This window comes from Pseudophryne corroboree, chromosome 1 (genome assembly GCF_028390025.1).
Source record: "Pseudophryne corroboree isolate aPseCor3 chromosome 1, aPseCor3.hap2, whole genome shotgun sequence".
NCBI lineage: Eukaryota > Metazoa > Chordata > Amphibia > Anura > Myobatrachidae > Pseudophryne > Pseudophryne corroboree.
In genome coordinates this window covers 511,424,973-511,447,640 of record NC_086444.1, presented here as the reverse complement: position 1 = coordinate 511,447,640, position 22,668 = coordinate 511,424,973, and the positions used below count along the sequence as shown (strand labels likewise).

General features: G+C 41.8%; 1 protein-coding gene across 3 annotated transcripts in view; it reads left to right on the top strand.

The window, feature by feature from the left end:
- ENTREP1 (endosomal transmembrane epsin interactor 1) overlaps positions 1-22,668 on the top strand; it is a 333,779-nt gene that overhangs the window by 84,071 nt on the left and 227,040 nt on the right. For all 3 annotated transcript variants that reach the window (XM_063913909.1, XM_063913908.1, XM_063913907.1), the window contains exon 3: positions 7,490-7,600. In XM_063913909.1, coding sequence (XP_063769979.1) covers positions 7,490-7,600 — 111 coding nt within the window. The remainder of the gene's footprint in view (positions 1-7,489; positions 7,601-22,668) is intronic.

Genomic DNA, 22,668 nt, shown 5'->3' with positions numbered 1-22,668 from the left:
CCTTGGGATCTCAATGTAGTGTTGGGATTCCTAAAATCACATTGGTTTGAACCACTCACCACTGTGGACTTGAAATATCTCACATGGAAAGTGGTAATGCTGTTAGCCCTGGCTTCAGCCAGGCGTGTATCAGAATTGGCGGCTTTATCCTATAAAAGCCCTTACCTAATTTTTCATACGGACAGGGCAGAATTGAGGACTCGTCCTCAATTTCTCCCTAAGGTGGTTTCAGCATTTCACTTAAACCAACCTATTGTGGTGCCTGCGGCTACTAGGGACTTGGAGGATTCCAAGTTGCTGGACGTAGTCAGGGCCCTGAAAATATATGTTTCCAGGACGGCTGGAGTCAGAAAATCTGACTCGCTGTTTATCCTGTATGCACCCAACAAGCTGGGTGCTCCTGCTTCTAAGCAGACGATTGCTCGTTGGATTTGTAGTACAATTCAGCTTGCACATTCTGTGGCAGGCCTGCCACAGCCAAAATCTGTAAAAGCCCATTCCACACGGAAAGTGGGCTCATCTTGGGCGGCTGCCCGAGGGGTCTCGGCTTTACAACTTTGCCGAGCAGCTACTTGGTCAGGGGCAAACACGTTTGCTAAATTCTACAAATTTGATACCCTGGCTGAGGAGGACCTGGAGTTCTCTCATTCGGTGCTGCAGAGTCATCCGCACTCCCCCGCCCGTTTGGGAGCTTTGGTATAATCCCCATGGTCCTTTCGGATTCCCCAGCATCCACTAGGACGTTAGAGAAAATAAGAATTTACTTACCGATAATTCTATTTCTCATAGTCCGTAGTGGATGCTGGGCGCCCATCCCAAGTGCGGATTGTCTGCATTACTTGTACATAGTTATTGTTACAAAAATCGGGTTATTGTTGTGAGCCATCTTTTCAGAGGCTCCTTCTGTTATCATGCTGTTAACTGGGTTCAGATCACAAGTTGTACGGTGTGATTGGTGTGGCTGGTATGAGTCTTACCCGGGATTCAAAATCCTTCCTTATTGTGTACGCTTGTCCGGGCACAGTATCCTAACTGAGGCTTGGAGGAGGGTCATAGGGGGAGGAGCCAGTGCACACCAGCTAGTCCTAAAGCTTTTACTTTGTGCCCAGTCTCCTGCGGAGCCGCTATTTCCCATGGTCCTTTTGGAGTCCCCAGCATCCACTACGGACTATGAGAAATAGAATTATCGGTAAGTAAATTCTTATTTTTTTTCGCCTAGGCGAAAAAATGCACTTTTTGCTAAAAAACATTTTTAAGGCGCATGGGGATTCGCCCTATTCAATAGCAGGATCGGTTTTTTTTGCCATGTCGAAAAATTGAACAGGAGCGAGAAACATGTGGGTCGGCCAATCCACATGTTTTCCCACCTGCGCTGACAAAAATGTGGTCCGTTTTCGACTATTTTGAGGCATTTTTCGTCATTGCCTTTTCACTAAACAAAAAGGTGAAGAGGCATTGGCAAAATGCCTTAAAAATCGGCTAAAACGGTCCACAATTGAATACGAAGGGGGGGCGAATTCAATAGCTCAGAAATTATCGGAGCCAATTGAAAACCTCTCCACAGTGGGAGTCCCTTGTTTCTGATGCACTGTTTTTAGTACAGTAGTTCACTTTGGGTGAGTATATATTTCTTCCCATGCAGAATACATTTATGTGTTATTAAACAAACTCTGGGGTTTATTTACGAAGAGTCGGGTTGAAAAACCTGACACTTCTGGGCGTGTTTTGTACCCAATTTTTAAAAGGTCAATGCTTTTATTAGATCTCTCTGCTAGTATAGCATTGCCCTTTTAAAAATCGGGCATAAACACACTCAGAAGTCTCCGGTTTTACAACTAGACTCTTCATAAATAAACCCTTTTGTATGCAGCAAATTTTCCTTTCTTATTTATGTTGTCTTGTCTGGGAAGTTCTTTTATCCCCAGCAGAAAGTCAAAATTGGCCTCTCCCTGTTATATCTATGTGATCTGTGTGACTGTAATATTGCATGAACATGGGCCCTCATTCCGAGTTGTTCGCTCGCAAGGCGATTTTAGCAGTATTGCACACGCTAAGCTGCCGCCTACTGGGAGTGAATCTTAGCTTCTTAAAATTGCGAACGAAAGATTCGCAATATTGCGATTACACATCTCGTAGCAGTTTCAGAGTAGCTTCAGACTTACTCGGCATCTGCGATCAGTTCAGTGCTTGTCGTTCCTGGTTTGACGTCACAAACACACCCAGCGTTCGCCCAGCCTGTTTCCGCCCAGTAACACCCATTTCCTGTCAATCACACTACGATCGCCTGAGCGAAGAAAAAGCCGTGAGTAAAAATCCAAACTTCATAGCAAATTTACTTGGCGCAGTCGCAGTGCGGACATTGCGCATGCGCACTAAGCGGAAAAACGCTGCGATGCGAAGAAATTTTCCGAGCGAACGACTCGGAATGACCTCCATGATGTGAAATGTAACATACGTAAGTGCTGATTGTATGTGCTACAGGGGGGGACATGTACTAAGCAGTAATAAAAGTGGAGAAGTGAGCCAGTGGAGAAGTTGCTCATGGCAACCAATCAGAATTGACGTAACATTTATAGTTTGCATACTATAAAATTATACAGAGCAGCTGATTGGTTGCCATGGGCAACTTCTCCACTTTTATCACTGCTTAGTACATGTCCCCCATAGACTTTAAGTTGGCTTGACCCAAATTGTAAAAGCTGCCATGTAGCTGTACTCTCATAGGGGTATATGCAATAGCGGGCGAATTCGCGGCAATTATCGCCGTTTTTTCAATTCGACCAAATTCGCCAGGTGAATTCCGGAAGGTGGCTTCCGGAATTCACCATATGCAATGAAAAACGGATTCGCCAGAGTCGCGGGCGAAAATCGGCCGATTTGGCGGATTTTGCCGCGATTTTATAAAACGGGAAAAAACGGGGAAAAACCCGAAAAAAAAATGGCGTGGGGTCCCCCCTCCAAAGCATAACCAGCCTCGGGCTCATCGAGCTGGTCCTGGTTCTAAAAATGCAGGGGAAAAATCGGCCAGGGATCCCCCGTATTTTTAAAACCAGCACCGGGCTCTGCGCCTGATGCTGGTGCCAAAAATACGGGGGACAAAAAGAGTAGGGGTCCCCCGTATTTTTAACACCAGCATCGGGCTCCACTAGCTGGACAGATAATGCCACAGCCGGGGGTCACTTTTATGCCGTGCCCTGCGGCCGTGGCATCAAATATCCAACTAGTCACCCCTGGCCGGGGTACCCTGGGGGAGTGGGGACCCCTTCAATCAAGGGGTCCCCCCCCCCAGCCACCCAAGGGCCAGGGGTGAAGCCCGAGGCTGTCCCCCCCTCATCCAATGGGCTGCGGATGGGGGGGCTGATAGCCTTTGTGATAAAAAAAAAGATATTGTTTTTTCCATTAGTACTACAAGTCCCAGCAAGCCTCCCCCGCAAGCTGGTACTTGGAGAACCACAAGTACCAGCATGCGGGAGAAAAACGGGCCCGCTGGTACCTGTAGTACTACTGGGAAAAAAATACCCAAATAAAAACAGGACACACACACCTTGATAGTAAAACTTTATTTCATACGCCGACACACACATACTTACCTGTGTTGACACGCCGACTGCAACGATCTCCGACGATCCGAGGGTACCTGTCAAAAAATTATACTCACCTTCCAGCGTCCAGAGGTCCAGGTCCAGAGGTAAATCCACGTACTTTGTAAAAAAACAAACCGAACACGATCCACCGGACTAATGAAAGGGGTCCAATGTTTTCACATTAGACTCCTTTCCCCGAATGCCGGGACATCACGTGACTCCTGTCACTGATGTCCCTTCAGCCAATCAGGAAGCGCTACTGCCGTGGCGCTCACCTGATTGGCTGGACGCCGTCTGTACTCTGACAGCGCCTCGCAAAGCCGCTCCATTACTTTCAATGGTGGGAACTTTGCGGCTAGCGGTGGGGTCACCCGCCGGTCAGCCGCTGACCGGCGGGTGACCTCACCGCTAGCCGCTAAGTTCCCACCATTGAATATAATGGAGGGAGCTGTGCGATGCGCTGTCACAGCGATCAGCCAATCAGGTGAGCGCAACGAAGTTGCGCTTCCTGATTGGCTTAGAGACCTGTCAGTGACAGCTGTCACTGACAGGTCTCATTCGTGGAAAGGTGTCCCATGTGTCAGCATGGGACCCCTTTCAGTCCGTTCTGGAGCGGGTATTTGCGTTTTCTTTTTTTGCCAAGTACGTGGATTTATCTCTGGACCCTGAGGTGAGTATATTGAACTTTGCTTTTCAGGTATCCGTGGATTCTACATGGAGAAGAGGACCGATGTCGGCGTGTGAACATAGGTAAGTATGTGTGTGTCGGTAGTGTGAAATAAAGTTTTACTGTCGACGGTGTGTGTGTCCTGTTTTTATTTGGGTATTTTTTTCCCAGTAGTACTACAGGTACCAGCGGGCCCGCTTTTCTCCCGCATGCTGGTACTTGTGGTTCTCCAAGTACCAGCTTGCGGGGGAGGCTTGCTGGGACTTGTAGTACTAATGGAAAAAACAATATCTTTTTTTTATCACAAAGGCTATCAGCCCCCCCATCCGCAGCCCATTGGATGGGGGGGGACAGCCTCGGGCTTCACCCCTGGCCCTTGGGTGGCTGGGGGGGGGGACCCCTTGATTGAAGGGGTCCCCACTCCCCCAGGGTACCCCGGCCAGGGGTGACTAGTTGGATATTTGATGCCACGGCCGCAGGGCACGGCATAAAAGTGACCCCCGGCTGTGGCATTATCTGTCCAGCTAGTGGAGCCCGATGCTGGTGTTAAAAATACGGGGGACCCCTACTCTTTTTGTCCCCCGTATTTTTGGCACCAGCACCAGGCGCAGAGCCCGGTGCTGGTTTTAAAAATACGGGGGATCCCCTGTCAATTTTTTCCCCGCATTTTTAGAACCAGGACCAGCTCAATGAGCCCGAGGCTGGTTATGCTTTGGAGGGGGGACCCCACGCCATTTTTATTTCTGATTTTACCGTTCCAGCAATAAAAAAAAAAAAAATTATATTTTTAAAAATATATAAATAATATTTGTGCCTCCCCCCCAAAAAAAAAAAGTACCTAATCCCTTCTAATATAAATAGATCTGCTATTCCCAAAAAAAAAACACCAAAAAAAACATGTTTAAAATTTTTTTATTTGTTTTCACCCTCCAAAGTGTGGCGGATTGAAAATGACGAATTTGCTGTCTAAAAGCACTGCTGTCGAATTTCCAAACTTGAATTGAATATGCTTTGGTCGAATTGCAGCACTTGTATCATTGCAGAAAAGTCGAATTTGCAAAAAGTCGAATTTCAAAAAGTCGAATTTTGAAAGTCCGTTTTTTGGTCGGAAAACACTGCATTGCATAGGCGAATTTTTTTTTTTTGGTCGAAAATGACCCGAAATTCGCCAATTTCGGGAATTCGACCACAATTGCATATACCCCATATACTTCAGCTTCTAAATCACCAGATGTTAAAACAAGATAAAGACAAATGTCAACATGCTTAATGTGGTAGGATTATTAATTATTCACAGTGTATTTATATAGTATAATAAGCTTTTTTTTTTTTCAATCGGATAGTGACTAAGGTATTCCTAATTCCTGTGACCGTCCAAGGCTATCCATGAAAATGTATGTCAATATAAAAGGCCATGATTATTAATATATATTTGTTTTGAAATGTGGGGGACCTAATATACAGTATGTAGGATCTGATATGAAATACCTGCAGACGGTATGCCGGCTCTCAGTTTAGCAGCAGCGGCATCTTGTCTACGGAATCCCAGCAGTGAGGCCGGGAGTCCTCTTGCAGGCTGGTTGCGCTCACCACGCATCGGACCCAGTGGTGAGCCTAGCTTGCCACAGGTTCTATTCCCACTCTATTGGTGGCGTGGACCCACCAACCAAGTGAGAATTCCGGGCGGGTGTCGGGATTCCGGCTGTCTGTATAATGTCGGCTGTGGGGATTCCGGCGTTGGTATCCTGAATGCCGGGATCCCAATAGCTGGCATTTTAACTGCATCCAAGTGTGTAGGTTTGCTATAATATCCTTTTAATCCAGAACACATTACACAGAACATGTGTACAGGGGTATAACCAGAACTTTGCGGGCTACATAGCAACATTTTATACACAATAGCATTGTCCCAGTTAATTTTATGCCTCATAAATGCACTAGTTCATATCATACCACACAGTGCTACCAGCTTTTATAATGCCACATTGAATTGCCCCCCAGTTAACAATATGCTACATTGTAGAGCTGCATACTTGCCGACATTCTGAATTCCCACCTCGGGAGGGAGCAGGCAACTCATCACAGCAGGGGATGGCGTAGTGGGGGGGAAGGGGAGTTCAGGGGTGTGGAATATTAGGTGGGGTAGAGGACGTGGTTGCACGTTTGTGTCATCGTGGTCATGCCCCCCACCTGCTACACAATGCCGAGCTTACGTGTATTGTATGGGCGTAGCTACGATGATGCATCTTCCATCCGCACCACCTGCTTCCATTGGTAAATGAAAAGACAGAAGGATTTGAGCAAGCCTACATGCCCAGAAGATCTGTGGTTAGTTCTCCAAGATGTTTGGAACAACCTCTCGCCGAGTTCCTTCAAAAACTGCATGCAAGTGTACCTAGAAGAATTGATGCTGTTGCTGGTCACACCAAATATTGCTTTGATTTAGATTTCTCTTCTGTTTATTCACTTTACATTTTGTTGATTTTATATAAATAAACTATTACAACTGTTATTATTTTAAAGCATTCTTACTTTGCAGCATTTTTTCACAGACCTGCCTAAAACTTTTGCACAGTACTATAACTATTATACTTATAAATTTACAAATAAATACTTGTAATATAAATGTATTCAAGATAATTATCAATGTACTAATATAATTATATGTCAAATGCTGTGTAATATCCATGAAATAACTGGAATATTTCTGCTCCAGTTATTTCCACCAAGCTCTTTCTCACTTCTCTGCAGCAGATTGCTATGTTAGGACTGATGTGCTTTTCTAGGACAACAAGAACGCACTGGCCTATTTACTAAGACATGGCGATAGACTGGTTATATATTGCCTTTTTTTATCTATAGAATATTTCCGGGCAGCTGAGCAATGCTTTGCTGCCTCTGCAATACTGGCAGTTAACAGTTAGACTTAACTAACCTCTTGCCATATCCGTTATAGCAGATACACGTGGGGCACAGCTTGCCAGCTCATTCATGTGCAGTGGAAATGGTGCAGTTTGTGTACCGCCGCATTTTCACGCTTCCCTTATAGGCAAGTAAGCACCCATACTGCATAATTGCCTGCTGTCTCCCAGACATTTGGGGACCGTAGGTAACTGTGACATTTTTATTACATTATATTTACATAGAATATGGATAGTTTCTGTGGGGTGCAATCTTTTATATTTCAAATAAAGAGATATAAGGTCATTAACATTTTCTATGTGTTTCTCTATTCAAGGTAAACCTGTTTGTCATGTTGTCAGTGGTCTGTGTCTTGCTGAACCTGGCTGGTTTCATCTTGGGTTGTCAAGGAGCTCAATTTGTATCCAGTGTTCCCAGTTGTCAGTTGGTAAGTGAACAATTGCTGTATACATCTTAAGGTGTGTACACACGGTGAGATAAAGCTGTAAGATTTTGACTATATAGTCAAAATCTTAAGGAAAGTTAGTGCATATGTCAAGGTGTTAGGCAACTTGCGATACCGATTCAATCCCGATTTGCACTCCTGCAAGGTTGGTATCGTAAGGCTAGATAGACTGTGCAGGCAAGTCAATCTTGACTATCTAGTGTACTATCTAGCTCAAAGTATAGTCAAAATTGGCACTAATGGGCCCTACACACTTGCCGATGTGTGCGGCCAGTATAAACGATCTCGTTCAGTAATGAACGAGAAATTGTTCATATCGCTCAGTGTGTATGCACCAACGATGAGCGATGCGCATCCCCATGGTCGTTCATCGTTTTTCCCTCGTTCTGCATAGCAAGCCAATTTGGACGATGGTCTTTGATCGTTGAAATCGACCATCGTCCAACTTGGAAGCATTGGTAAGTGTGTAGGACCTATTCGTCAAAATCGTACATAGACAAAATCGAAAGTACAGCTAGTCAATCTGGGCTCTCGGGAAGGCGGGGAGGGGTTCAAGGGAAATCGCAGAGTCAAAATCGGGCATAGAAGGGATCTTACCTTGTGTACACACCTTTACATAGTACTGTGCTTCAGAGCATTTATGGTAGTTAAATGTGACTGTAATTCATTAATCGGGAGAAATTTGGCCTTATTTACTGGACTTTAGTAGAAACTTCACCTTGGCTCAGATGGGTGTGGTATTGAAAGTCGACAGAAACTAGGTCAACCTATTGGTCGACAGTAACTAGGTCGACAGGGTGTCTAGGTCGACAGGGTCTTTAGGTCGACATGTTCTAGGTCAACATGAGTTTTTAATGTTATTTTGGTGTCGTTTTCTTTGTAGAGTGACCAGGAACCCCAATTAGTGCACCGCGTCCCCTCGCATGGCTCGCTTCGCTCGCCATGCTTCGGTCATGATGCCTTCGCTTGGCACAGATTACCGTTCCAATCGTAGTCCACGTGGATCGTTAAGTATGAAAAGGTTGAAAAAAAGAAAAAAATTGTGAAAAACTCATGTCGACCTTTTGACCTGTCGACCTAGAACATGTCGACCTAAAGACCCTGTCGACCTAGACACCCTGTCGACCTAGTTACTGTCGACCAATGGTGGTCGACCTAGACATTGTCGACCTAGTTACTGTCTACTTTCAATCCGGATCCCGGCTCAGATACAGTACTTCCCTGCTTATAAAAAAGAACAGTATAAACTAATTGTACAATATAATTATGTAAACAGTAAATCTATAATTATTCCAGCAAAACGTCCATTATTGTTTAAATAATAAAAGCATTCTTTAGTGTAACCCCTTGTTACTGTGTAAGTTTGTAGGTGTGAGCAATAAGAGACCAAGGGATCCCCACACATACGTTTTACATCAATGTCTTTAACTTTTTTTTCCAGTTTTGAACACAACTGTTGTAACGTGGTGGAGCAAAGCATTAGGGGCTGATTTAGCAATGAGTTTTATCATACGCAACAAGTTTTAAAACTCGTTGAGTATGATAAATGGGGATCCAGCCAATCTGCTCCTAACTGTCATTTGTTTGACAGATGACATTTGGGGGCTGATTGGCTGGCTCACCATTTATCATATACAACAAGTTTTGAAACTTGTTGCGTATGATAAAACTCGTTGATAAATCAGCCACATCTCAATAAGTTGGATGCCAGACAAAGTATTTTTCAGAATAACTTTTTATTTACACACCTACTCCTCTCCAGCACAATACTTGGGTTGCAAAATTATAAAGTAAATATATAAATCTCCTCCTTTTGAACAGTAGTTCCACAGCTACTCCTACCCTGCTCTTTCTGCATACTCTCTTCCAGCTCTTGGTGCAGTAGCACTACTGCGATGATCGCCCACACTGTCATGCCACTCTGACACTCACCAATGCCCTCTTAGGTGCAACCCACCCCTTCTGTGTAGCTCCTCACTTGGGCTTTGACGCACACTTCAGTGTTGGTCACAATCTCATACTCTCACTCGCAGTCTCGCCATCTAGTAGCCTACCTTTCTCTGGCTGGGTCCACAGGTTATCCACAGGATAGCATTGGGATATGCCGTAGCGACAGCAGAAATGGCACCAAACGGTCACAAGCTTTCTGGCCTCCCAGGATGCATCAGGGCTTCTCCATATAATCCCGCCCACTGACTCAGTCAAATCAGTTTTTTGTTTGGTGCGGCAAGGAGCCGGCCATGGTCACAGGGCTGCTGTTGTAGCAGCCTGTAGCTTTTATTATTTTATTTTTATAGTCTTACTATGTTTCTACGCATACTAGAAAGAGTCGCTCCAACAACTCCCCACCGGGTCGCAACAACGCTTACCTTCGCGGTACAGTGCTGTGTCGACGGGCGTCTGTGTCGGATGATTCTAGCAGGTCCAGCAGACATAACCAGGCTGTGGCCGGAGCATGGGGAGAAGATAAGGCATCGGTTTCCTCTTACTAGGGGGTCCGGACACAGCTACACTGTGTTGGAGGAGACTACAAACAGTGTGATGATGCGCCGAACACTCTTAGGTGCAACAGCGCTATGCTTTAGGGATCATAGGTGCCAGGACTAGGTTGAAGCCGCGATCCTTAGAGTTTAAGTCAACGGGGGAATCAGACGCTCTCCTGGTCGCCCCTCCCCCAAGTTCATGACCAGTTTCCGCTCGTCTCTCGTCCATGAACTCAATGACCTCACTTCCGTCTCAGACGCTACCACAAGGGTACTCTGTCGCAGCTTAGACGCTGCGGTTGTGTACACTAGACATCCCGCCTAGACCGAGTCGCAGGCCGTAGCGTCTGCATACATGTGGTATTCACTGAGCACAAAAATATAAATGTGTGTGAGTTCTGGCGCAAAAGCTAGCTGCCCAATCCTAACCTTCCTATGATCTGCCCAAATCCAGATCACAAAGAGATACAAGTGAAAAAATGAGTGGAAGGAAGATCAAAGGCGCTGCTATACAAATGACGAATATAGTAAAGAAAGGTGTAATATACTTGCAAAACCTCGTAGTCCTTCGTTAATCTTTTTCTATTAATCCAATGATTACCAGATGTTTACATGCAATAAAAACAAAAATAAACAACAAGTGTGTAGTATTGTCTATAATAAGTTCAATTTTTTCAATTTTTGTGTGTTCTCCGATGAAGCAGAGCCCTATGATGTGGAGGTTTTTCTTGATAGGAGATAAGGATAGTTTCTCACCACCACTTCACAAACATAGGTACACGTACCAAAACTCACTTAGAGTTAAATATCACCATACACATAAAGGTTTCTTTTCTACTTCTGATCATAATACGTGAAACGAGCTCTGTTCAATGAAACGTACCACACTCACGTTTTCAGCAGATGGTATTCCACACGTAGCGGTTTCTTTAAATAGATGAATAACTCTTCTCTTCCAAAAAGAATTAATTTATTGGTGCGTGATACAATTTAAAATACAATTAAATAAAATCTCCTTAATCAGTTACCAAAAAAAATCCAGGATAGAACAAAATGTGTGTCAGAATGGAATGCGACAATCACAAGTGAATTCCGGACTTACACTTGCGAACACAAATGTTGCATATTACCTTGGATTGGTGTGAATATAGGAGAATTAAAAAAAGCACTGTCTGATATCACCAACGCCGTTTCGACACAAAGTCTTTTTCAAGGTGGATGCTCAGACAGTGCACAAAAATTGAAAAAATTGAACTTATTATAGACAATACTACACACTTGTTGTTTATTTTTGTTTTTATTGCATGTAAACATCTGGTAATCATTGGATTAATAGAAAAAGATTAACGAAGGACTACGAGGTTTTGCAAGTATATTACACCTTCCTTTACTATATTTGTCATTTGTATAGCAGCGCCTTTGATCTTCCTTCCACTCATTATTTTTTCACTTGTATCTCTTTGTGATCTGGATTTGGGCAGATCATAGGAAGGTTAGGATTGGGCAGCTAGCTTTTGCGCCAGAACTCACACACATTTATATTTTTGTGCTTCACATTCCCAGGAGTGCGAGTTTAGGCTGCAAACATGTTTAGACATCTGAAAGAAAGACAAGAATCCTTAAAAGAAGTATTTAAATTGGATTGTTGTTTAGAGAATGAGGAATTAACTGATGATGATTTAGAAACGGCCATGAGTAAGTTAGGGTCTCTATTATTAAAAGAGAATTCCCTTTGGTGGGAGGTGGCAACCCTTGAGAAATATCAAGCGGATGACATCATACCAAAAGGCTTGAGGATTAAAAAATCCCCAAGCTTCACAGATTCCAGTGAACAGTTTAAAAGGGAATGGGAAAATTTTTTAGAAACCTGCTCTTTCTCCCTGATAAAATTAATAATAAAAGAAAGGAGAGATAAATTACTTGATCTCAATGATAAAATAAAAACTTTACAAACAATGGTTCAACCATATCAACAACTACCAGAATTTGTAATTCTAGATAAGGAAATGGAAATCAATATTAGCAAACATACGAAAGAGTTAATTGAGAAGAAACAGAAGAAAATAAAAAAGGGATCATAAATTCTATAGAAATGGAGGTAACGACGGTGAGAAGAAGATAAAAACAAAAAACAGAAAGAACAAAAATAGAAATAAAGGGGAACATCAAGTGCAATCACCGTCTATGGATAAAGAAGAACGTGAAGATTGGAAAAAGAAAAAAGTTAGATTCCATCAAGACATAGATGATCATCAACATAAATATCCATCGATCTATGAAAACTATCCAAGACAAAGAGGAGGAAGATACCCATTAAGGAATAGAGATGAAGATCATTTCCAACAAAATAATTGGTCATACCCAAGGAGATTCGCTAGAAGGAATTTCAGATACAATAGATGGAATAATAGACCCCCAGTGGACACCTACAATAGATTCGAGGCATTTGACAATTTTAGAGAGAATAGAGGGCCTTTTTTAGAACGGCGAGACAATTGGAGAAACATGAGATAATCAAATCAAAAAGTCGGGGAAAAAGGGGTGGACAAAAAAAGAGAGAGAAAAAAATAAAAATAAAAATGAAGTATGTGAAACAGAGGACACAAAGTGCTGATGAAATTAAAATATTCAATTTAAGTTCTCACGAATTAACCAAAGAGGAACTCAGCATTCTAAAGAAGGGATTAAAATTTGCCCCGACCTCTACTACGGATGCCTTTGACGTCCATATTGACGTTCAAAAGTTCTCAAGGAAACTCACTTTGAAAAATTTTTTTGCACTCAATACAGAGAAAAATACTCTAAACGTGGATCCAGTAGTGGAAACACCGTTTAGAAAAAGATCCACCTTTTGTCCAACACATGTGAGGGGATGTATGGTAGAAAGCTTTACCAAATCAGTTGCAGAAGACTTCAAGAAAATTAAAACTTCACAAACGAAGAAATCACGAATAAAACAAAATATTACCAAAAAAGAAAGATTAGCAATAAAATCATTGAAGGATGATAAAAATATAATCATAAAACCCTGTGATAAGGGTGGGGGTATAACAGTTCAAAATAAATCAGACTACATCGAAGAAATTATGGCCCAACTGAATTCAAATGGGACTTATCAAAAATTAAAGATAGACCCGACTACAAAGATCAAAAGTAATTATTTAAAACTTATTACTAAATACCTGGAAAAGGGCACCTTGACAAAAAAGGAGTTTGAATTTTTGAATGTTGAGCATCCGAAAACCCCACCATATATACTCTTCCTAAAATACATAAAGACCCAGCACGACCTCCGGGTCGCCCTATCATCTCTGGGGTAGGTAGCATAACCACAAATCTTTCAGAGATGATTGATTTTTACCTACAACCACTTGTAATAAAAAGTAAATCACACCTTAAAGATACAACGGATACAATCAATAAATTATCAGAGATAGAGTGGCAACATGATTCTTTTTTGGTTACAGCGGATGTTACGTCACTGTACACTATAATTAACCACAGTGACGGTCTGAATGCAGTAAAATGGCACTTGGAAAAATCTGAAATGGAACAAGAAAAAATAGAATTTATTTTAGAAAGTATCCAATTTGTACTTGAGAATAATTATTTTTTCTTTAATGGGGAATATTTTTTGCAGAAAGTCGGGACCGCCATGGGCACCAAGTTCGCACCGAGCTATGCGAACCTCTTCATGTCTAAGTGGGAGGAAGATTCAGTATATAACCACTCGCTGGCCGGTGCGGACTTGGTGTCATGGTTCAGGTATATCGATGATATCATCTTTGTATGGAAAGGAGAACGATCAAATTTGGAAAAACTATGCTCAGATTTGAACACCAACACTATGAACATAACGTTAACTTTTGATATAAGTCAAGAGAAAATTAATTTCTTAGACTTGACCATTTATATTAAGGATGACGCCATACACACAAGGGGTTATACGAAACCAACGGACTCGAATAGTCTCCTACCATTTTCAAGTCAACATCATCCCCAATGGATTAGAGGAATCCCAAAAGGACAATTCCTGAGGTTAAAAAGGAATTGCAGCGAACCCCAGCACTATAATGATCAGAAGAAAGAAATGAAAAATAAATTTTTGAAAAAGGGATACGATCCAAAGCTCCTTATGAAGGTGGAAGAAGAAGTAGAAAGGCTTGATAGGAAAGAAATCTTGAAAAAAGAAAAAAATAAATCCATCAACAATCATGCCTTTATATCCGGTTTTGGGGCGAATTATAAAAAACAGGAACATATAATTCGCCAGCACTGGCATCTGCTTTTAAGAGATCCAGTGTTGAGAGATATTATTCCTGCCCAACCAAGATTTATTTATAGAAGAGGAAAAAATCTGAAGAGTGCATTAGTAAGAAGTGCATTACCATTCACTTCTTCCAATCCCATACGCACTAAAGGCTTCCACAGGTGCGGCACATGCATAGCATGTAGAACCATATCCTCAGAAAATTCAAAAATAACCAGTTTTTCTGTCAATAACGTAAACTATGAGATAAATAATTTCATCACGTGCCACACAATTAATGTCATTTATTTAATAAAATGCGATTGTGGTTTGCTGTATGTAGGCAGGACAGGGAGAGCATTAAAAACAAGGATCGCAGAACATATACGTAATGTGAAAAAGGGACTGCAGACCCACTCCCTCTCTGATCATTTTGCTAAAAAACATAACTGTGCAACATCAAAAATATCTTCATTTATGGGAATTCAGCAAATTAAATCCAACTGGAGGGACAGGGATTTAGAGACAAATCTCGCAAAGGCTGATATGCAGTGGATTTTTAAACTAAATACACTCATCCCTTGTGGCTTAAATTCAGACTTCGAGCTTAAATGGTTCATGTAACCAGTTTAAGTCTGTTCCTTATCATTACCTTCTTAATAACCTATAAAGTATGTTCACTGATAGGCTTGATGTTTATATTAACAGAATACATATTTCCTTTTTAAATTATAATGTACATCCACTAATGGAGAGGTGCATGTAATTTTGCCATGTTTATTTATCATGGTATTTTTAACAGTATTATTTTTAACAGTATTATTTTTATTATAGTATTATAATTGGTGGTTCTTGAACATGGTTTACAATTATATTATATTGTTGTTAGGTGATTTAGACACATATGTATCGTCATTCCCTGTGAAAGGGGAAGATGGAGCTGTGTCCACCACCCATTTCCGGTTGCTGGAACGCATCGCGAGATCCGTAATTATATCCACCTTTTGTCTCTTTTGTTGCCAAGTGACCGGGCACGCAGTAAACATCATTCCCCGTAAAAGGGGAAGATGGGGTCACGTGTCCGCGGCTGACTTCCGGGTGCTGGAACGCATCCTGAGACGCAGAAAGTCAACAGGGCGCGATCACGATGATCAGTCACTCTGCTCCCTGCAAGAAAGGAAGCAGAGGTCACGTGATCGCGGCCCACTTCCGGGCCATGGAACGCATCGTGGAACGCGGAAGTGCGGCTGGCCGCGACCACGATGCATTCCTAGCTATATTTAGATATATAATATATATGAAAATGAAATTTAATAGTTGGGTGAGCATTATTATTCAGTGTAGTTGTAACTAGCACAGGGAAAGATAATAAAACATCTCACCCATATATTTTATTCAAGTTACCCATGATGCATTTCCATTTCCTGTTCACTGGTATAAATATGGTTGTCAGTCACTGTCTGAGCATCCACCTTGAAAAAGACTTTGTGTCGAAACGGCGTTGGTGATATCAGACAGTGCTTTTTTTAATTCTCCTATATTCACACCAATCCAAGGTAATATGCAACATTTGTGTTCGCAAGTGTAAGTCCGGAATTCACTTGTGATTGTCGCATTCCATTCTGACACACATTTTGTTCTATCCTGGATTTTTTTGGTAACTGATTAAGGAGATTTTATTTAATTGTATTTTAAATTGTATCACGCACCAATAAATGAATTCTTTTTGGAAGAGAAGAGTTATTCATCTATTTAAAGAAACCGCTACGTGTGGAATACGATCTGCTGAAAACGTGAGTGTGGTACGTTTCATTGAACAGAGCTCGTTTCACGTGTTATGATCAGAAGTAGAAAAGAAACCTTTATGTGTATGGTGATATTTAACTCTAAGTGAGTTTTGGTACGTGTACCTATGTTTGTGAAGTGGTGGTGAGAAACTATCCTTATCTCCTATCAAGAAAAACCTCCACATCATAGGGCTCTGCTTCATCGGAGAACACACAAAAATTGAAAAAATTGAACTTATTATAGACAATACTACACACTTGTTGTTTATTTTTGTTTTTATTGCATGTAAACATCTGGTAATCATTGGATTAATAGAAAAAGATTAACGAAGGACTACGAGGTTTTGCAAGTATATTACACCTTCCTTTACTATATTCGTCATTTGTATAGCAGCGCCTTTGATCTTCCTTCCACTCATTATTTTTTCACTGGTATTCACTGAGCGTCTGTGTCCGTTAGTGAGCGTCCGTGTCTCTCATCAGTTATCAGGAGCGGTAGTGTACATCAGTAGCGTCTGAATTCACTCAGCGTCTTGCAAGCGTATTTGTGGATATGGAAGTGTGGTGAGTCTCCCTGTATCCCGCTCTATGGAGGAAAGGTTATACAGTACTAAAATTCTCTCTACTTGTTAGTACGAATAGTTAATTTTTGGTACTTATTGCATACGAGACCTGTATATTACTGTGTTTCTGCATGTTATGTTTGAAAAAACCCAGTTTAAAACAGAAATGCAATTATCCCACTTACTTGTAAGTTATTATGATGGTGATTGTATTCTCATATGACAATGTCTAATACCTTAACGTGACTGACTGCTAGTATGTGTGCTGACTTTTATATGTTGTCAGTTCTGTTCTGAACCTCAAATCAGGTGCACGGTTGTGGTCAGATTGATTATATATATATATATATATATATATATATATATATATATGGCAAAACCTTCAGTTTACGCCTCTTGATGTAATTCACCGTGGATTTTGAGGTATGTTTAGGATCATTATCCATTTGTAGAAGCCAGCCTCTCTTTAACTTCAGCTTTTTCACAGATGGCATCAAGTTAGCGTCCAAAATTTGCTGGAATCTTATTGAATCCATTTTTCCTTCTACTCGTGAAATGTTCCCTGTGCCACTGGCTGCAATACAACCACAAAGCATGATTGATCCACCCCCATGCTTAACAGTGGACAGAGGTTCTTTTCATTAAATTCTGTGCCCTTCCTTCTCCAAACGTATCTTTGCTCATTCCGGCCAAAAAGTTCTATTTTAACCTCATCGGTCCACAGAACTTTATTCCAAAATGCATCAGGCAATATGTTCATTTGCAAACTTCAAACGCTGATTTTTGTGGTGAGGACGTAGAAGAGGTTTTCTTCTGATGACTCTTCCATGAACACCATATTTGTACAAGTATCTCTTTATAGTGGAATAGTATACCACAACTCCAGTGTCTGCCAGATCTTCCTGGAGGGATCGTGCAGTCAAACGTGGATTTTGACTTGCTTTTCTCACAATCCTGCGAGCTGTTCTGTCTGATATTTTTCTTGGTCTTACAGATCTTGCTTTAACTTCCACTGTTCCTGATAACTGCCATTTCTTAATTACATTCCGAACAGAGGATATGGGCATCTGATAACGCTTTGCTATCTTCTTATAGCCTTCTCCTGCTTTGTGAGCGTCAACTATTCTCAGTTTCAGTGTTCTACACAACTGCTTAAAGGAACCCATGTTGCTGATTGTTGGAGCAAGGTCAGATGAGTCTGGGCTTTTAAAACCTTTGAGATTGACATCATCTGGTCTTTCCAGACGATGATTGAGAACAATCCATGACACTGCCAGGTCTCAGCTGTCCAAAGGGGGCAGTACAAGGTATTTACTCTGCAGGGTGCCCAAACGTTTGCAGACGCCATTTTTTGTTTTCTGTTCTTTTGAAAGTGTAAATGATGGGAAAAAAATCAAACTTTTTTTTGTCATGGGCCAATATTTACTAATATTCGTGTTTGAGTCTGTTTGTGTAGTGTTTAAACTCGTTTTGTATCGGGTGCATTTTCATGCAACTTTTTGAATCCGTATACGCAAAGTTACGAAGCAGTCGACTTTATGGTTGTCGTGTTTTCCGATGTCGATGCCAGTCTTTTTTTTGGCACATTTACGGCCGTCATTGTCGTTTGCGTACGTGTTTTTGTAGGATTTGCTGTTTTTTTCCCTAAGTTAAACGCGGCAGGGTTTTTTTTTTCCCGCGGCCGCATTTTCACTTTCAGTTTTGATTTTCATCCCCGTTCGTGATTGGTTGTGTTTCAGATGGTAGGAGTGTCTGTGCGCAACCATATAAATACGCCCCAAACCAACCGCACCTCGTGGGTTTAGTTAGTGGTGAGGAGGAGGGAGGTTGTGCTGTGGAGGTAGGTGAATTTGTGGTTTGGTGAGGAGTGTTGGTAGCGATTTCTGTGTGTGGTATTGTGTTTGAAAGTCGTCTTGTCATTCTTGTTGTCTTGTATTTTGTGGTTTTGTCTCATTTTTAGTCCAAGTTATTTTTCTTTATAGTCCCTTGTCAGTGTTTGTGTGTGTGTGTGAGTTGTGTAGTGGTAGTGGAGGAGTGTGTTTGTCTTTTTTTTCTGTGTTAACTGTTTAGACACACAATTATGTGTGACTCAGAGGTGGAGGGTGTGAGTGAGGGGGAGGAGGTCGGTCAGGTGGAGGAGGGGAGTGTTAGTGAGGTTAGGGAGGTGGAGGAGGTGGGTGAGGTTGCTGCAGCAGCCTCAAGTGATAGTGACAGTCAGAGTGCTCCGCAGCCACGCACCACTACTAAGACTGGGCGGAATGTAAAGTTTAGTTTTGCTGAAATGTGGCATTGGTGCGTGAGCTGATGAAGTATCAGAGGCAGCTATTTGGCCCTGAGTCCGCCAAGGTGCCAACACGGAGGAAGACGGTGTTGTGGGCGAAAGTTGTTGCTGCTGTCAATAGTGAGGGGGTGGTCAAGCGGACGGAGGACACGTGCCGCAAACGGTACTATGACATAAAGCGACGTGCCAAGTCCAAAATGGCCAAGGAGGCCAAGTCGGCTCGGAAAACCGGTGGTGGGCAGCCCTATATAGCAAGATATCTGGAGTATGAGGAGCCCATGCGGAGTGTAATCCCTCCAGAAGTTGTCTCTGCAACCCATGTCGGGATTCAGATAGGCCCAGGAAGAATGGTGAGCGTATTTGCATTTACATTCTATGTTTTTTGTTTTTTTAAATGTGTGTCATATTACTCCCATCTTCAAGTGTGTGTCAGCAAATACATTGTTTTGGTTAATGTTTTATACAATAGCCAATGTAACATCTTACTTTATTGTATGTCATGTGTTTTTCTGACAGATATTTTGCATGTGTAGTATGGACTAGGTGTGTCTCTGAATTGTCCTGCAATAATGTTTTCCTTTTGGCCGATTTTTGAATTAAAATTGTGACACTGTTTTATATTTAAGTGATCCATGTGCAATGTTTTAAAAACAGTGGTTGTCATGTTAGAGGCTGGAGTACTGGAAAGTGGTTTGGAATCCACTTACATGTGTAGTGTCATTATTAGATAATGTTAATTATTTAATTAAATTAACAATTTTTTTGTTTGTTTTTTGCTTGTATTTGTACCGTGACACCACACTGCTGTGTAATTTTTGTGAAAAATTGCTACATTTTGTTTTGGCTCATATAGTGGTAATGTCTTTGGCATCTGTAATATTTTTCCTTTCAATACAAAGTGAAGATGTGTGTGTTTATTTTTTTTTTTTTTTCTTTAACTTCTGGCCTATGTCAGTGTCCTGTACATGTTTTCCTGTGTTGATGTTACCATAGTGCATATGTGTTTTGGTCAATGTTTTTAGTTTTTTGTTTTTTATTTTTGTATTTCCTGTCCTTATGTTTTTTTATAAATAAAAACCAAGCATTTCTTCAAGAATAAATATTTATAAGCATAATGGGTGGATGTATACACAATAGCATGATTAATTTTTATATTTTATACAGTGTTAGAAAAAAGCAGTACTACTCGTCGGCCAGTAACTCCTATCACATAAAGCGAGGGTATGTTTGTATGTGTCAATGACACATTCTGAGTAATGGTTTTTAGAAAAAAAAGGCAAAACATCTATTTATGATTACACAACAAATGAAATAAGCAAACCAAGCTTACCTTAGAAACAGCGATTGATGATCTCTTGCCTAACCTGCCTCCCTATATCTGTACTCCAAGTATCACCAGATGTCTCTAATTCCTCTGCTTGCTGGCTGCTTTCTTCCTCCTCCTCCTCAACATGTGGCAGATGTTGTTGCAAACACATGTTATGAAGAAAGCAGCAGCAGAACACAATTTGAGTCACCTTGGAGGGACTATACAACAAAAGGCCACCAGACTTATCCAGAAACCGAAACCTAGATTTCAGCACACCAAAACATCTTTCTATCACATTCCGCGTGGATTTATGTGCATGATTGTAATTGTGTTCAGCAGGGGTATCGGGTCGGGACAATGGAGTTAGAAGCCAAGAGAAACAGCCATATCCTCCATCACCTAAAAGACAGATATAGTAACGTGATTCATGTTAAGATACAGCAACACATAAGTAACACACTGTGGGGCAGATGTATTAACCTGTAGAATGCATAAGGAAGTGAAAAACCAGTGATATGTGCAAGGTAATAAAGGCAGCAGACAATCTGTTCCTAAATGTTCATTTACATATTGGAGATGATTGGCTGGTGCCTTTCTCACCTTGCATAGATAACTGATTTCTCACTTCATTATGCCTTCTACAGGTTAATACATCTGCACCTGTATTTGGACAAAGTATACGTAGGCCTACACATATCAAATTACATACCCAGCAGCCATCCTTCTGGCATTTGTCCGTCCTCAAACTTATCAAAGAAGGATGACTGACTGAGGATGAAGGAGTCATGGCAGCCCCAGGGTAACCAGCAACAACACTCATTATTTTGAGATTTGCATCACAAACCACCTGCACATTTGTGGAGTGTTCGAAATGGCGGTTTGTATATATGTGCGGACTGCCCCTAGGTGGTCTCAGCTGAATGTGTGTGCAATCTATGGCTCCACGCACATTGGGCATGCCAGTCAGCTCATAGAAATCTACCCTGACGGCATGCCACTGAGACTCCTGGGTAGGGAAGCAGATTAAGGGCCTCGATGTGGGGCTGCAAAACAGCCAACACCTGTGTGTATATTTAAAAGAACAATAAACATGAGATTTTAGGACAGAACTGGCCACCGAGAAATTAAAACAAACACAAAACAGAAGAGGTAGTTAGGTATACATCACCTGTGTTAAGATTCTGGAAAATGAGGGCTGTGAGATTCCTATGACATCCCCAGACACAGCCTGAAAGCTGCCAATAGCCAGAAAGTGCAACACAGCCAGGAGTTTGTGCAGGCCTGAGACAGAGCGAGAGCGTGCTGTCTCAGGGTCTAGGCCCAGTTTGACAAGGTCATACAGACGGAAAATGTTGTTACGATTTAGACGCCCCCTAAAAAAACGAGGCCTGCGCAGCCTCCGCGGAACCTGTACAACCTGCTGACCATGTTCAGTTTCTTGGCCCTGGTTACTTACAGGCTGATGTCTGAGTCTGAGGAATCCCACAGCACACAAAAGATCACTGGCCCACAGTCCTGCTGCCATTTCTGAGTGTAGGTGTATTGAAATGGCACTAACATCATTTTATAAGCATCCTAATTCAGGTGTGAGGGATTTTTTATTTGCAACACATGTAAACACGACTGAAAAAAGCAGGTCTATTTTTTTGCCGCTTTTTTTAACGAATCGCAAAAAAATACGACCGCATTTGAGCACTCAGACGAACACCCAAATACGAATGAATAGTGAATTCCCGTATTCTATGTAATAACAGCCGCGTTTGACCGATGGTCTATTCATTCGTATTTGTGAACGTTGTCATTCAAACCATTACGAATAGTCCAAACACTGCCGAGATTGGTGAATTCCCGGATTGGGACTTTGAAAAAAAACACAAATCGGACAAACTCTATTTTTTAGTAAATATTGGCCATGGTCTAAGAATGTCTAATCTGTAATTTGATGCCTTTTGGAGATTTTTCCATCTTTCCTTGGCTTCTTTTTGCACATTAAAATGAATTTTTTGCCTGGGGTGCCCAAACTTTCAATCCCCACTGTAAATCTGCTTTGCCATTGTCTTCTACCTCATTAAATGATGTCACAGACAGAAGGGTAGATAGCTTCTTGAAAAATATATTTTCTCTCTCAGGAGCAGTGGTAAGGCCTGCTATGGCTTCAGCCTGGTTGGCAAAGGCAATGGGAGAATGGATAGAGCACAGGTTCTCAAACTCGGTCCTCAGGACCCCACACAGTGCATGTTTTGCAGGTCTCCTCACAGAATCACAAGTGACATAATTAGCTCCACCTGTGGACCTTTTTAAATGTGTCAGTGATTCATTAATACACCTGTGCACCTGCTGGGTTACCTGCAAAACATGCACTGTGTGGGGTCCTGAGG